Below are 15,263 nucleotides of genomic sequence, written 5' to 3'. Positions count from 1 at the left end.
ATTTGAATGAGCTAATTTAGTTTCTTAAAAAAAAAACAAAAAACAAAAATATACAGTACTCATCAAAAGCTTGCAAAACAGTCAAGTCAACATGATTTATGAAGGAGAACAATGATGAGAGCAGAGTCATCCAAAAAAGATGGTAGATCTTTTGTTTTTATACAAAAAGGAATAAAAATCTATAACTTCAGTTCAATCTGAAAAAAGATGAAAATAAACAAAGAATCCACCATGAATTCGAAGCTGTAGTTTCAGGTAAAATGAGTATCTATGTGAGGAAAATATACAAAATTTTCTTTATCATCGTTTTACTTGGTTGTATAAATGAATATAAAAGCTATGATACATTGTAGATAAAACTCGCTCACTAATTTTGATTATATAAATCAATATACAGTGTTAAGAATCAAGTGAATTTGGTGTAACTTGAAAAACCAGACACTAAACTTGCACCTAAAATGGTATAAATTGACGAGTTTTTCCTACAGGCATTCATTCCTCAAAAGGTACAGAAGACTAGTGATATAACCGGGGCATGCCTCTTATATATATGATGGTTTAGGTAGAGGTAGCGATTGTCATAGTGCATGATAGCACTTTGCATGCAGAATCTTCATTGTGCTGAAGCAGCATTGCATTGCATCAAGGTCGAGCAGGGGTGTTGCAAGCTTACATTGAATTATTTTCTTTATGCAGTAACTATGTATATTTAGCTGAAAACTGCGAAATCAATCTTCTATTTTCATTAAACCATGTTATTGTGGAGTAAAAGGTGAAGGGAATCCCCTAGCGTGTTGACTCTCCAGCTCAAGAAGCATCAACGATTTCTGTCTCTGATATTTGTTTCTCTTCGCCGCTAGAGCTGCAAAAGAAGCCATGAAATGTCGACAATTAGCATGAGCTTAAAATATCCAAGGCCCCTAAAAACTTTTATTCCAAAACAACGACAAAACATCTCCAGTCATTTAGTAAAATTTAAACCCTCACAATAAACTTCTTATAGGAAGGATAATACAAAAATTATGGCCAGAGTTATGTGAAATGGAATTAATTATTAGTAGAACAAATCAATGATTAGATATATGGTACAAGATTCCAAATTGTACTCCAAGTTTACGAATTCCTATTATTATCTTGCCACCTTGAGCAAATATCTCAAGTCCCAATCATTGTATGAAGGAATAAGGGTGTCTTCAATGTTCATGCCAAAGGCATGTTCCTTTGCCAGTACAAGAAAATCAAACTTCAGTACAGCACAAGAATAAAATCCATTATGTATAAAGCATATTTAATTATTTATATGCTTCTTAAGAGTAACGAAATAACAGCCACTGCACAGGTAAAGCAAATGAAGCAACAGCACAATCAGCCCCCAGAAATAAATATAAACCACATTACCAGGAATATTATTATAAACAAAAGTACTCATGAAAGAAAAAAAAAAAAAAACAGAATCTCATTCAAATTGTACTCACCCGTTATTTCATGGGGTAGACCAAAGTCATAATCGTTCCTTTTCCTTCTGATGTAGATATATACCAGCAGCAGTACCACGCAGAAAACAAAAAGACATGACAAGCCTATTGCAATTTTACCCGGACTCGATAATCTCCCATGCTCCCAAAACATAGGACATGATGGTAGAGATGGTGCACCGCACAAACCCTTGTTGCCAGAGAGACTGAATGAAAACAAATCCAATTGAAAATAGAAAAGACATTATTTCTCATTGGATTATACATAAATATAACAAAATTTGCAGCATAAAGTTTCCTTTGCATCTAGTACAACCATAGCATGTTAGATAACAACTATGGTTAGTTTATTAGACAATGCAAAATTGGTAGGTTTGTCATGGACTATAACCAATTTATCCGACTTTATAACATAGTTCCCGGTAAAACAAATAAAGGCAGCAGCATAACCACTGTGGCTGAAGTAGTTATCATTCCTTCAAACAAATTAATGGAAATTCAAAATGGAACAGATTTTGTAAGCATTTTGTCTTCACAAAAGCAAAAAGGCAAGAGATTTTGTAAACCTAATCTACTTCAGCTTAGAAGAATTATGCAAACATAGGTAGACATAGACCAAAAATGCAGATTATAGCAAAAGAAACAATGGACAATCAGATTGAAGTGACATACTCAGTAGCTAAGTAATCCGTATCCCCTAAACTCTAAAGACAATATCAAGCAGAATCTGACAGAGTAAACTTGAATATTAAATGACATACTCGATAGCTCCACCATGCACGCCAACAGAATAAAGTTGCTCTGGTACTCGTCCTTCCAATAGGTTATCATTCAATAGCCTGGTAGAGACAATGTATTATAATAAAACAAACATAATGTACCCAAAAAAAAAAGAAAAAAGTATAACATGTATAAAAGAGACACGGGTAAGACTGCACTAAAGGTCGGGTGTTTTATATCATTTCAATCATATATATATGAATAGAAATAAGATTGTGGAAGTGAGACACCAGATCCATGAAAAATATATTGACAACAATATGATTCTGGGAATTTAAATAACAAAACAAAATTAAAATCAAATTTCAAAACTGGATGACAATAGGGACATAAAGTTCATAAAAACACGGCACATCATAGCATCAACATTTTTGATAGAAAAGCACATTTTACGTGAAGGAAAATATGTGCAAAGAGTAAGGGGAGGAGTAGACTACAAAACTTCTATTAGGAAAAGAAAAAAGCAAGGATTAGAGAACCTATTTATTGTCAATTTGTCGTGGAACTATGTAAGAGAAAATGACATTAATCAATACAGTGAATGCTTACACAAGCTGCAGATTCGAAGATGCCAAACTGTCAGGTATAGAGCCGGTTAACTGATTATTGGATAAATCCCTACAGAAAACATGACAGAAAAATAAAAAGAGTATCAAATATCTGATCTTATACTTGCCCCACGCATAGAAATTCTTTGAGTAACTGTATTTAATAGTTACTATCTGATCTTACACTTGAATCAGGGACTTTTGACCTAGTCCTGATGGTATTTCGCCTCGCAAGGAATTAGAACTCATGTTCCTGTAAAATCAAAGAGAAGTTGCCAATATATAACTGAAAGAAATATGAACATGACCAAAATTAATCTAGGAAAACACATGTTGCACGCAACTGAAGTCAGACGGCATACTAGGAATGCAAAATTGTGGCCAATATACATTAGGGAACAGCACTTTAGATAATGAATGTGGATAGAAGATCAAGGTTTGCACTAGAATATGTAAGGAACTCTAATTACAGTGTAAGGTTGGTTAAGCACAAAGCATGAAACTTTGACATCCTTGCACTGGCTGGAGTGTTCTGTTCACGATTCTATAAATTTTGAATATATAGATATCGTAGCCATGGAAATGCAAGTACCAAAGCTGATCATTTTGAAAACGGATATTCAGTGTTCTAAAATGAGGGGAAAATACATTAATTTATATACAATAACTTCAGATCATCACTACTACACGAACATATAAGCTAGAGTACCACTAAACAAGTGAAAAAAATTACAAATCTTGTTCAATCAGTATATTCTTAATGCATGTCAGTATTGTGTGAACCTCAATTCATTTAAGTCGCAAGGTATGCAAGATGTAAATTTTTTTTGCAGCTGATCATACTTACAGGATTACTAAGTCTGATAAAAGACTAATCTGGTCACTGATGTTCCCTTTTAAGCCTTGACTGCCAAGATTTCTGAAATGAAAATAGGAACAAATAATAAATCGAAGCTCCGCAGGGATACGAAATTAAATAAAGACGAGGAACTGTTCTCTGATGAGGAATCCATCAGTAACTTGAACCTTCTTAAATTTGCTGTTTTTGGTTCAGAAATTTAACTAACTAGTTAACTTACATAAGCATTTGTGAAGCAGGAATTGAATCCATTGACAACAATATATCCAAAACTCATTATGCAAGAAAAATATTATATGTTCAAACAAGATATCAAGAGTGAGTTATATAACCCACCATCTTTCCTTTTACTTACCAATTGAACCTATTTTACAATTAACCTTACTACTCTTGACAATAGGCAGAAAGCATGCATATATAGTCAGGAGGGGCAGAGTAATTTAATCACAAGACTACAAAAACTAAAGAATGGATCATGAAAATTAGTACAAATATGTATTCAGCACATGCTTGGAACATGAATTGGAAAGAATGGATTACATTTCAGTAATGAGGAGAGCAGTTTTATCGTCACTCATACGGCAAGTAACACCCTCCCAAGCATCCCAAGTTGTAGGAGCACAAGGATCACCATTCCATCCCATTCTACCCGGAACACGAAGCGATTCCTTCAATGCCTTCATTGCACTTACTACAAAACAATCACGCATAATCTATAAAGCACTAATTTCAAACAAATCACATAGATACCGATAATAATTTCAAACAAACAAATAAGAAAGAAAATAGTACTAATTTGGGGTTAAGTAAAGACCTTGAAGAGGGTGAGTTGAAGGTTCATTAGGCACCAATGCATAATTCTCAAAACCACTAATCAAAGGAGCACCAGAAACAGCTACAAGCTTAATCCCCAAAACATTACTACTCAAATTTCTAACAGTATAATGCCAAGTAAAAGCAGTAAAACTTCCCACTTCTTTGTATATATCAATTCTTGTTACATTGTTTCCATTGATGAACACATCAAACACTCTTTCTCCTTCTTTTTTCACTCTAGAATCAATCTCAGCAAAATGCAGCCACACCATATAGTCCATCTTCGCGTCCACACTCAATTCGTACTCCAATTCATCCTCCTCTGACGTCACAGCCGTTTGATAAAGCTTCATCGGAAAATAATTCGGTTCTTTATCACTACCGTTAACTGTATTCTCCGTTAACAAACCTCGAACCGCTATTTCCGATCCGATTCGGAATGCTTCGTCCGGTTGCCATGACCGGCCGAATTTGTCACTGTCGTTGGTGAAACCAGGACCGAAATGATCATCAGAACCGCATGAAATTCTACCGTAGTTAACTAAAATAACATTTTCTCCGGTGGAGAGAGAATCGTATGAAGAAGAATCAACAGGAACAAGCTCGATTGAAGAAACAATCGGAGCATCGGTAGCGAAACCGTAAAAGCAAAGATCGGCGGTAGAAGGAGTGGCGAGAAAGGCAAAGAGATCAGAGTAAGCACCGTCGCGAGAACTCGATTCAGGCCATGGAGAACGCCAGTTGAAAATGATGGTGGAGGAGAGTGCGACGTCGAATGAAGGAGGACGAGACTTATCGTCGTAGTTATCGTAGACGGTGAAAGTACGAAGAAGGTAACGAGATGAGGGAAGAGAGGGGAAAGAGTAGCAGTTTTTTTTACCGTTGGAAGAAGAAGGGAAGTAGCGGAGAGTTTTTTCCGATGGGAGGTTGAAACGGAGTGGCTCCGATACGACGGAGGTTGAGCCGCCGGTGTAGTAACGGTCGGAGAGCCATGTTGTGTTGAAGTTGTCAGTTGTGTTAGTTGAAGTGCCGCAGTTAATGTGGTAAGAGGACAAATTACCTGCATTATAAATTATGAAATTAATTAATTAGTAGTAATCGAAAATATTTCATTCGATACGAAATTCACTGTGATACCAAATATATATACGCGTGTGAAAATTTAAATGAGTCGAGTAGTTACCGTAGAGAAAGGACGGGGGAGATCGGGTTGGAGTGGAGGTGGAGATGGTGGTAGTGATGATGGATAATAAGAAGGTGAAGAAGAGAATCATTGTGTTGAGTTTGTTTAGTTTAGTTGAAGAAAAAAGTGACAATGAGGTTTTGGGACATAAAGGAAAAGGAGGGAAATGTGTGTTTGTTGAGGCGAGATTAGCGGGAGAATTGGGTTGAATATATGATTTTTTGGAGTCAAGTCAAACAAACACTTTCTTTTTCTTTCTACAAAGAAAGAAACTATGGTTCTTCTATGTTTGGTCTTTAGTTTTTTATTTTTTCTATGGAAAGAAACTGTGTTGTTCTTTGGTTTCACTACTAACTATGGAAACAACAACTTTACCAACCAAATGAATGAATAAAGAGTTAGTAATGGTAGTAGCTTGTGAGTGAATGAATGAATTTACTAAGTTTCTTTTCGGTTTTAAATTGCTGTTATTTTTCTCAACTGCATACTAATTTGGTTTGGCTCATGCTGCACATATTGTGCAAACTCTTTAAATATGACACTATTCAATAAGAAATTTACTTTTGCCACCTTACTGTCTTTCTCGCGCGTCCTATGAAATTATTAAAATACCGCTGTTCGTTACTTAAATAGCAGAACACCCCATCATATTTATTTTTTATAACATGGCTAATTAAGTAACAGAAAGATAAAACAGGAAAGACGTAGGGCGCACGAGAAACTAAATCTCATTTAATAATTGTCATTTGTTATGAGATGGGAAACCAAATTGTCGCTTAAGGTGGTTCACACTTCACAAGAGTAATGATTTTTATTGGAATATGGATGGGTGAATCTATTATTAAAAGATGTATTATCACAATTAAAAACTAATCACATTTTTAGTGATACTATAAGTGATACTTTTCTCAAGTACTAATAATGATGATATTACCTAATTTTATGAGATGGATTGGATAGTTTAGTTGTCACTTTTATTAAACTACCTAGTTAAAAATTAGCAAGAGTGTAATGTTTTATCAAATGGAGTGATTTTACTTTACCTGCTATTGTGCTAAAGACACTCTTTGACTACAGAAAGTATGCTCTCTTTGGATTATGCTCGACTTTCTTTTGTGAATTTTAGTAAGTAAATAATTAATTAATCATACGAACAATAATTAGAGTTGAAAGTTGTAACTACTTCTAACTACTCTAATTGAATTGTATTTTTTTTTACAGTTAATTGAATTCTAACTACTCGTTCTTTATGCATATTTCTTGTAACATTGACTTATATTTCTTCAAATATTTGTCATTCATGTTTATTGAACGTTGTTCAAGAATTAATTCTTCGATTTCATAAGCTCCGTTAGATAATACTTGGGAAATCTTGAATAACCCTTCCCAATTAGGTGACCATTTCTCAAAGACTTTATCTCTTTTATCCATGGGAAGAATAATTTTCCATACCAGATCTCCTAAGTTGAAGGTACCAAATTTATACCCAACAAGTATATAAAAAGTAACTAACTTTTACAAAAAAAAATTAATAATTGTGCAAATTAAAAAATCATGTTAACTAATGTCTCCGGGATTATAGTTAAAGAATAAAAAAAAGTATGTTTCGTTAAAATAAACATTATTTATATTGTATTTAGTTGTTTAATTAGTGCCCCTTAACATTTTTAATAAAAAAAAAAGTCATGCTAAGTTGTGTTTTAAGAACACAAAAAAAATATCTAAATACAAAAAATTTATATTAAAAGATACAAAAGTTTAATATTTTAAAAAGTTGAAAGTATAAATTTCAAGAAAATATTTTTACATTTCACTCCTTAATAAGAGTATGTGTTCACAAATAATTAATAAGTAGAGATAGTTCTCAAATTTAGTAATTTATTTCATTCATAATAACAATGACATACTAGTATATTCAAGTTAGAAAATAATTAAAGTATGACTAAAAATATGATGTCATAACTTTGATGACTAACATGATTTTGATGCCATAACTAAAGTATGAGTGACATGTCGAGAGTTTCATATTGAATGAGATATGATTTGAATAAAAATTTATAAGTAGAGACATGGTCCTCAAATTAGTAGATAACAAATCACTACAAAAATTAAGAGGATTTTAGAAGAATTTTGGAAGTTTTAGAAAAATTCTCCAATTTTAAATTATAATAACTCTCACTAAAAAATGTTAAAAAAATAAAAACATTTCTTGTATTCCTCTAAAGATCTTCCCTTATCTCCCTCTAAAAACAGTTGTGATGTGTAGCATAGTAATGGAAGAGTAGTTGCATTTGAAAATTGTTGTTAAAAACGTGAATTCGAATGACATGGTATCCACTACTTATGCTAGCCAACCCACCGACATGCAACATTCACTCTTTAACAAATTTTCTTGTCCAAAAATAAACGGAATTGGATATCCTGCTGTAGATATTTCTACTGTTTTCACGCTGTTTTTAATCAGGGCCGTCCGATCTAATATTGATGGTTGTGATTGATTTGTACTGATTTTATTAAGAAGTAATAAGAACTGTCCGATTTGAAATAGATGGTTGAGATGCACTACAGCGTGTAACTATGGGATTTATTACTGTAGTGCATCCTGATCCAAAATAAACACCGTTTATGGTACACTATTCACGACATTTTTCTAAGGAAATGATTTTATTTGGGTCAAAGGAAATTATTTTAAACTGATCACTTATATTTATTTTAAATTTTCATTTAGTCTCTTTCATTTAATTTTTTAAGTTGATCTTTTTAGTTAAATTTATGTTTAAATCGTTAATGTGGCTAACGAATTTTTTACGTTGACAATTTAGGAAGGTGTAATGTGAAAATTTTAGATGAAATTAACTCAAAATTTAACGAACAATTAGACGGAATTAACTCAAAATTTAATAGAAAGAACGAATTTTCGTTAACATCAATAACATAAAAGATCAACTTAAAAAATTTTAAATGTAAAAGACCAAATTGAAACTTAAAATAAGTGTAAAATAACAAATATGCAATTAAGCCTTTTATTTTATACATTATCCAAAACTATTTTCCACCGTCAACCAATTATACATTATCTAAAAATATGCACCACTGTCGACGAATAACAACCATATTTTCCGCTACATCACCCCATTTTCTTAATATAACATGACAAATTGTTAGTTTTTTATTGGATAATTGTGTAAAACTATTTTATTACATCTCGATTAATTTTTCTTGTTAATTAAGATTGTATCACCAATCTTTGTTTCATATTTTTGCTAAAATAAAACCAAAATCTATTTATTGAATTTGAATTTTGAAACCTTACACGACTATGATTTCTTTATACACACTCATAAAAGTCAAATCATGTAACTAAATCACCATAAAACAAAAGCCCACCAGCCCACTATCTAAGTTATTGTGTAAATTGGATCCACCTCGGACTTGGCCATGAGACATGCTACCAAGGCTATCAATATGCACCTAACTCGACCTTGTGTATAATGACAAAAATTTTAAAAACACTGTTTGCATGCTACACTGCGAGCTCTGTTCGCATGCCACAGAGCGAACCTGTTTGCAATAAAAAAAAATAGTTTTCGGCCACGAATGAGCAACAATCCGTTGATTTTGGCGATGCTTTCGCGTAATGGGGTTTTGAGAGGGTTTTTGTGTTAGGAATGGTTAGCTTGTGCCTTAAGAAATGGCTGCAGCCTGAGCCAAGCCATGCCTGCTGGCCTGCAGATGGGCGCGCGCGTGCCAAGCCTGGCCTGCCTTGCCTTGCCTGCAGGCTTGCATAGCCAACTGGTTGGCTTGAGCTGCAAGCTAGTGTACTTTGCCTATAAAAGGCTTTATGATCAATGGAATAAATGAGCTGATTACCCCTAAAAACAACAATTGGTATCAGGTTCTCTCCTCTAGGGACCTGAAGAGAGAGAAATTGCAATTTCCTAACCAAATCAGTTACAACCGTTTTTTCGCAACCGTTTTCCGTTAGATCATCTTCGTTCTTCCTCGTTCTTTCTCATCTGAAGCCTCTTCTCCTCATCAATGGCGGAAGCAACGAAGTATAATCACACAAAAGTTCCTAAATTTGATGGCTATTACGAGCATTGGGCAATGCTAATGGAAAATCTCATACGATCGAAGGAACTTTGGAGCTTAATTGAACCAGGCATCACGGTGGCGCCACCTGATGCAACAGCGGAGCAATTGCAAGCAATTGAAGCACTCAAATTGAAAGACTTGAAGGTAAAGAACTACCTCTTTCAATCTATTGATCGTTCCATTATGGAAACGATTCTTGTTCGAACCACATCCAAAGATATTTGGGATGCTATGAAACGCAAGTATCAAGGTTCTACGAAGGTGAAACGAGCTCATCTTCAAGCATTGAAGCGTGAATTTGAGGTTCTTGAAATGAAGGATAATGAATCAGTGGAACAGTATTTCTCAAGAACTCTTGCAATTGCAAATCGCATGAGTGCACAAGGTCAAACTCTGCAAGAAGTTGAAGTTGTTGAAAAGATCTTGCGATCTATGTCCTCAAAATTCAATTATGTGGTTTGCTCCATAGAAGAATCCAATGATGTTACAACTATGTCCATTGATAGCTTGCAGAGTAGTTTGATTGTGCAAGAACAAAGAATGAAGAGACAGATTGAACTTCCAGATGAACAGGCTTTGAAGGTCTCAAATCCTGAGAAAGGTTATGGTAGAGGGAGAGGAAGAAACAATGGTGGTAGAGGTCGTGGCAGAGGCAGGCAAAACAAAGAGTTTGTTGAATGCTTCAAATGCCACAAGCTTGGACATTATCAGAGTGAATGCCCTGAGTATGAAGGTAATGTTCATTATGCTGAATATAATGGTGAAGAAGAAATGCTGCTTATGTCTAGAACTAGTCAAGAATCAAAGGTTAATGCAATTGAACCTTGGTATCTTGACTCTGGCTGTAGTAATCACATGATAGGTCATCAAGATTGGTTTATTGATTTTGATGATAGCTATAGAGATTCAGTCAAACTTGGAGATGATTCAAGAATGGCTGTGATGGGAAAAGGTAGTGTTAGATTGAAGATTAATGATCTGGTCCATGTGATTACCAATGTATACTTTGTTCCTGGTTTAAAAACCAATCTTATTAGCATAGGATAATTGCAGCAGAAAAGAGTCACAGTTATCTTCAAAGATGATGTTTGCAAGATTTATCATGAAGAAAAGGGCTTGTTGTTCTCTACTGCTATGTCTAGCAATAGAATGTATGTGATTTCTGCAACTGTTATCAACTCTAGATGCTTGTTGTCTGCAAAACAAGAGTCAACTGTGCTGTGGCATGGAAGATATGGTCACCTACATTTCAAGGGATTGAATACCCTATCTAAGAAGCAAATGGTTAGGGGACTACCAGAGCTTGAAGAAATAGAAGATAATTGTGTTGATTGCTTGGCTGGTAAGCAATCCAGAGACTCTATCCCAAAACAAGCTAATTGGAGAGCTTCTGCAAAGCTTGAACTGGTTCATTCAGATATCTGTGGCCCTATTACTCCTCAGTCAAATGGAGGAAGCAGGTACTTCATGACATTTACAGATGATTTCAGTAGAAAGACCTGGATTTATGTGTTAAAAGAAAAGTCTCTTGCATTTGAATGTTTTCAATCTTTTAAGGCCCTTGTTGAGAAAGAAGCTAAGTGTGCTATACAATGTCTTAGGACAGATAGAGGTGGTGAATACACCTCTAAAGCCTTTAGTGACTTTTGTAGTAAGGAAGGGATTAAGAGACAATTAACTGCAGCTTATACTCCTCAGCAGAATGGAGTTTCTGAGAGGAAAAATAGAACATTATTGAACATTGTAAGAAGTATGATTCATGCTAAGAATGTGCCTAAAAGATTCTGGCCTGAGGCAGTGAAATGGGCAACATATGTGATGAATAGGAGTCCTACACTCAGTGTGAAAGATATGACACCAGAGGAAGCATGGAGTGGGAGGAAACCATCTGTGAATCACTTTAAAGTCTTTGGATGTGTGGCTCATGTTCATATTCATGACAGTCAAAGAAAGAAGTTGGATGACAAGAGCAAAAAGTGTGTTTTGCTTGGTGTTAGTGAAGAATCTAAAGCATACAAGCTTTATGATCCTATTGAAAATAAGATCATAATCAGTAGAGATGTAATCTTTGAAGAATCAAAGAGCTGGAATTGGAGCAAGCCAAAGAAGCCAGCTAAAACTGGTAATGAATGGGAAGAGATTGATTCAGCAGATGGAAGTAATGATGAGGAACCAGCTTGTACTGATGAACAGGCTACAACTGTCAACAATGAAAATGTGGTTAATGAGACATCTAGTGATAGTGAAGCTGAGAGAAGTTCACCACTTGGTCCAAGAATAAGAAAACCATCTGTAAGATTGAATGATTATGTAACTGGTCAAGCTGCAGAAGTTGATGAAGATGAGTTGGAACTGCACAATCTTGCAGTGATCAACACTAACAATGATCCAATTTCATACAGTGAAGCAGTGAAACATGAAGTTTGGAGACAAGCAATGGATGTTGAGATGGAGTCAATCAAGAGTAATGACACTTGGGAGCTCACTACTCTACCAGCTGGTTGTAACTCCATTGGTGTGAAATGGATATATAAAACAAAGTTTAATGAAAAGGGAGAAGTAGATAAGTACAAGGCAAGATTAGTGGCTAAAGGCTACACACAGAAGCATGGCATAGACTATCATGAAGTTTTTGCACCAGTGGCAAGATGGGACACTATCAGATCCATTCTAGCAGTTGCAGCTAATAATGGATGGAAGATATTCCAACTGGATGTTAAATCTGCTTTCTTACATGGTGAATTGACAGAAAATATCTATGTAAGTCAGCCATTAGGGTATATCAGCAAAGATAAGTCCATGGTGTATAGATTGAAGAAGGCCTTGTATGGACTAAAGCAAGCTCCAAGGGCTTGGTATAGTAAAATTGAATCTTACTTCAGTGCAGAGAAGTTTGAAAAATGTCCATATGAGCATACCCTATTTGTCAAGTATGGTATGAAGAATGAAATCTTGTTGGTAAGTTTGTATGTAGATGATTTGATCTACACTGGAAACAATCAAGGAATGATGGATGAATTTAAGTCATCTATGAAGAAGTTTGCTATGACTGATTTAGGAAAGATGAGATTCTTCCTTGGTGTGGAAGTTATTCAAAGTAGCAATGGAATCTTCATTACTCAGCAGAAGTATGCAGCAGAAGTTTTGTCAAGGTTTGGCATGGAACACTGTAATCAAGTAAGCAGCCCTATAGTCCCTGGTTGCAAGCTTGTTAGAGATGAAACTGAGCAAGGAACAGATGTAACTGTCTATAAGCAAATGGTAGGGTGTCTAATGTATCTTCTTGCCACAAGGCCTGACTTGGCCTATTCAGTTTGTTTGGTGGCAAGATTCATGGAAAGGCCAACTGAGATGCATGTCATTGCTGTGAAGAGAATCATGAGATATCTGAAAGGTACTTTAGGGTTTGGAATTTTGTACAAGACTAAATCCAATACAGGTTTGTGCTTAAAAGGGTGGTGTGACTCAGATTATGCTGGGGATTTGGATGATAGGAAAAGCACTACTGGTTTTGTGTTCATGTTGGGAGGTGGTGCTATTTCTTGGTCTTCAAAAAAACAGCCTATTGTGACTTTGTCAACCACTGAAGCAGAATATGTGTCAGCTGCAGCTTGTGCTTGTCAAGGAATTTGGTTGAAGAATGTGCTGAATTACTTAAAGATGAAGCAGTCTGAATGCACTTTGATCTATTGTGACAACAGCTCCTCAATTAAACTTTCAAAGAATCCAATTATGCATGGTAGATCAAAGCACATTGATGTTAGGTTTCATTTCCTTAGAGATCTCACTAAGGATGGATCTATTGAGTTGGTTCACTGCAGAAGTGAAGAGCAGCTAGCAGACCTGCTCACTAAGCCCTTGAAGTTGGAGTCCTTTTGCAAGTTAAGGGAGGGCTTAGGCATGTGTGATGTTAATAGCTTAGTATATTGAACATTTGTTTTTGTTTTGCTGTGTTTGTTTAGTGTTTGTATATGTTCAATTAAGGGAGGGTATGTTAGGAATGGTTAGCTTGTGCCTTAAGAAATGGCTGCAGCCTGAGCCAAGCCATGCCTGCTGGCCTGCAGATGGGCGCGCGCGTGCCAAGCCTGGCCTGCCTTGCCTTGCCTGCAGGCTTGCATAGCCAACTGGTTGGCTTGAGCTGCAAGCTAGTGTACTTTGCCTATAAAAGGCTTTATGATCAATGGAATAAATGAGCTGATTACCCCTAAAAACAACATTTTGGAGGGGTTTTGTTCATGTGCAAATTGTTCAAATGAGGGGGAAGTAGGCGGGGCACTCTATATATATAGGTGGAGCGTTCACATCCCATAATGCAAATGGTAAAATGGTTTTCACATCTTAAGGCGTGAACGCATATTTTCAAATTTTTCACCCAAGGGCATGGTTGGTGCAGACGTTGGAGTTTGATAAAAAAAATTCTCCTCGCAAATTACTGTACTGCAAACACCGTTCGCTTGCTAAATTGTGAGGGGGGTATTTGTGTAATTTTAGAGGGCACATGAGAAATGGTGGGATCGCAAAAAGAAGAAATCTTTAACTATACAAGACTCAGTGTTCCATGTTGGTAGCTCAATGAATTGAAAACAACAATTTCTTTGGCGCATGATCAGAAGTGGCAATGCAGACGTGGATGAGAGAAATGAAAATGTTTCGAAATAGAGGGAAGTCAAGCCACATGTGGCACCATGTACAACGGATAATTGGCAAAGTAATGCACCACTCGCGAGAATAGCCAAATAAAACGAGTCAGGGTTAGCTATTGTATAGACCACGGTGATTTGGCTAGTAAGATGCAAATTACAAATTATTTATAAATAATTCATTGTATATTTTATTTGAGACACACACAATCTATCAATCAAACATATCATTTTTTTCGCAGTCTACCATTATCTTTATGTTTTTAATTTATCATATTTTTATTAGTTTAGTAGCTCACAAAAAAATTATTATTGATTCATTTTTTAAAAGTTAAGGGAGAATAACTTTTGAAAACATGGTGTTTTGATACACAACATTGGTATATGATGAAATAAAGTTTAATAAACCGATATAGCATTCATTTAAAAAATAAATAAGTTTAACTAGCCTATTTTATTCAAATACAGACCTTTTATACTTGAGATGTTAGGTTAGTGGTAAGATTTTGACCTTATTAATGTGCCGATTTAAATTATTTCGAGTATTGTTGTAAAATAGCTAGTAGTGCCCCTTTAATTTAATTAATAAAACTTTTCTCTTTCCCATTTTGTTTTTTAAATTTTTTTATATTCTTAGCCACAAATCCAAATATAATGTAAATTCCTAGAGTAAGATTAAAAGTGTTTGAACAACAAATTGTATTTGAGTAATTTATATTATATTAGTTTTTAATCATATGATCATCACATTCATACCGTAAGTTGCCGATTCGACTTTAGTTGCCTTGAAAAAATCATTTTATATAGGGTGTGTTTGGTAAGTCCAATAAGTTAGCTTATAACTTATTGAACTAGTTTATAAGCTTG

General features: G+C 35.1%; 1 protein-coding gene across 1 annotated transcript; it reads right to left on the bottom strand.

The window, feature by feature from the left end:
- Positions 1 to 350: 350 nt before the first annotated feature.
- LOC123920227 (receptor-like protein 4) lies at positions 351 to 5,978 on the bottom strand. Its single transcript, XM_045972441.1, has 9 exons — positions 5,662 to 5,978; positions 4,477 to 5,538; positions 4,203 to 4,353; positions 3,651 to 3,722; positions 2,988 to 3,056; positions 2,805 to 2,873; positions 2,237 to 2,314; positions 1,476 to 1,681; positions 351 to 862 (listed from the first exon to the last, which is right to left on the bottom strand). Exons 1-9 carry the CDS (start codon positions 5,750 to 5,752, stop codon positions 756 to 758), a joined length of 1,905 nt encoding a protein of 634 aa, XP_045828397.1. The 5' UTR covers positions 5,753 to 5,978; the 3' UTR covers positions 351 to 755.
- Between the last annotated feature and the right edge of the window lie 9,285 nt (positions 5,979 to 15,263).

This window comes from Trifolium pratense, linkage group LG1 (assembly GCF_020283565.1).
Source record: "Trifolium pratense cultivar HEN17-A07 linkage group LG1, ARS_RC_1.1, whole genome shotgun sequence".
Lineage (NCBI taxonomy): Eukaryota > Viridiplantae > Streptophyta > Magnoliopsida > Fabales > Fabaceae > Trifolium > Trifolium pratense.
The sequence above is the reverse complement of the archived record's forward strand: the minus strand, read 5'-3'. Positions and strand labels throughout refer to the sequence as shown.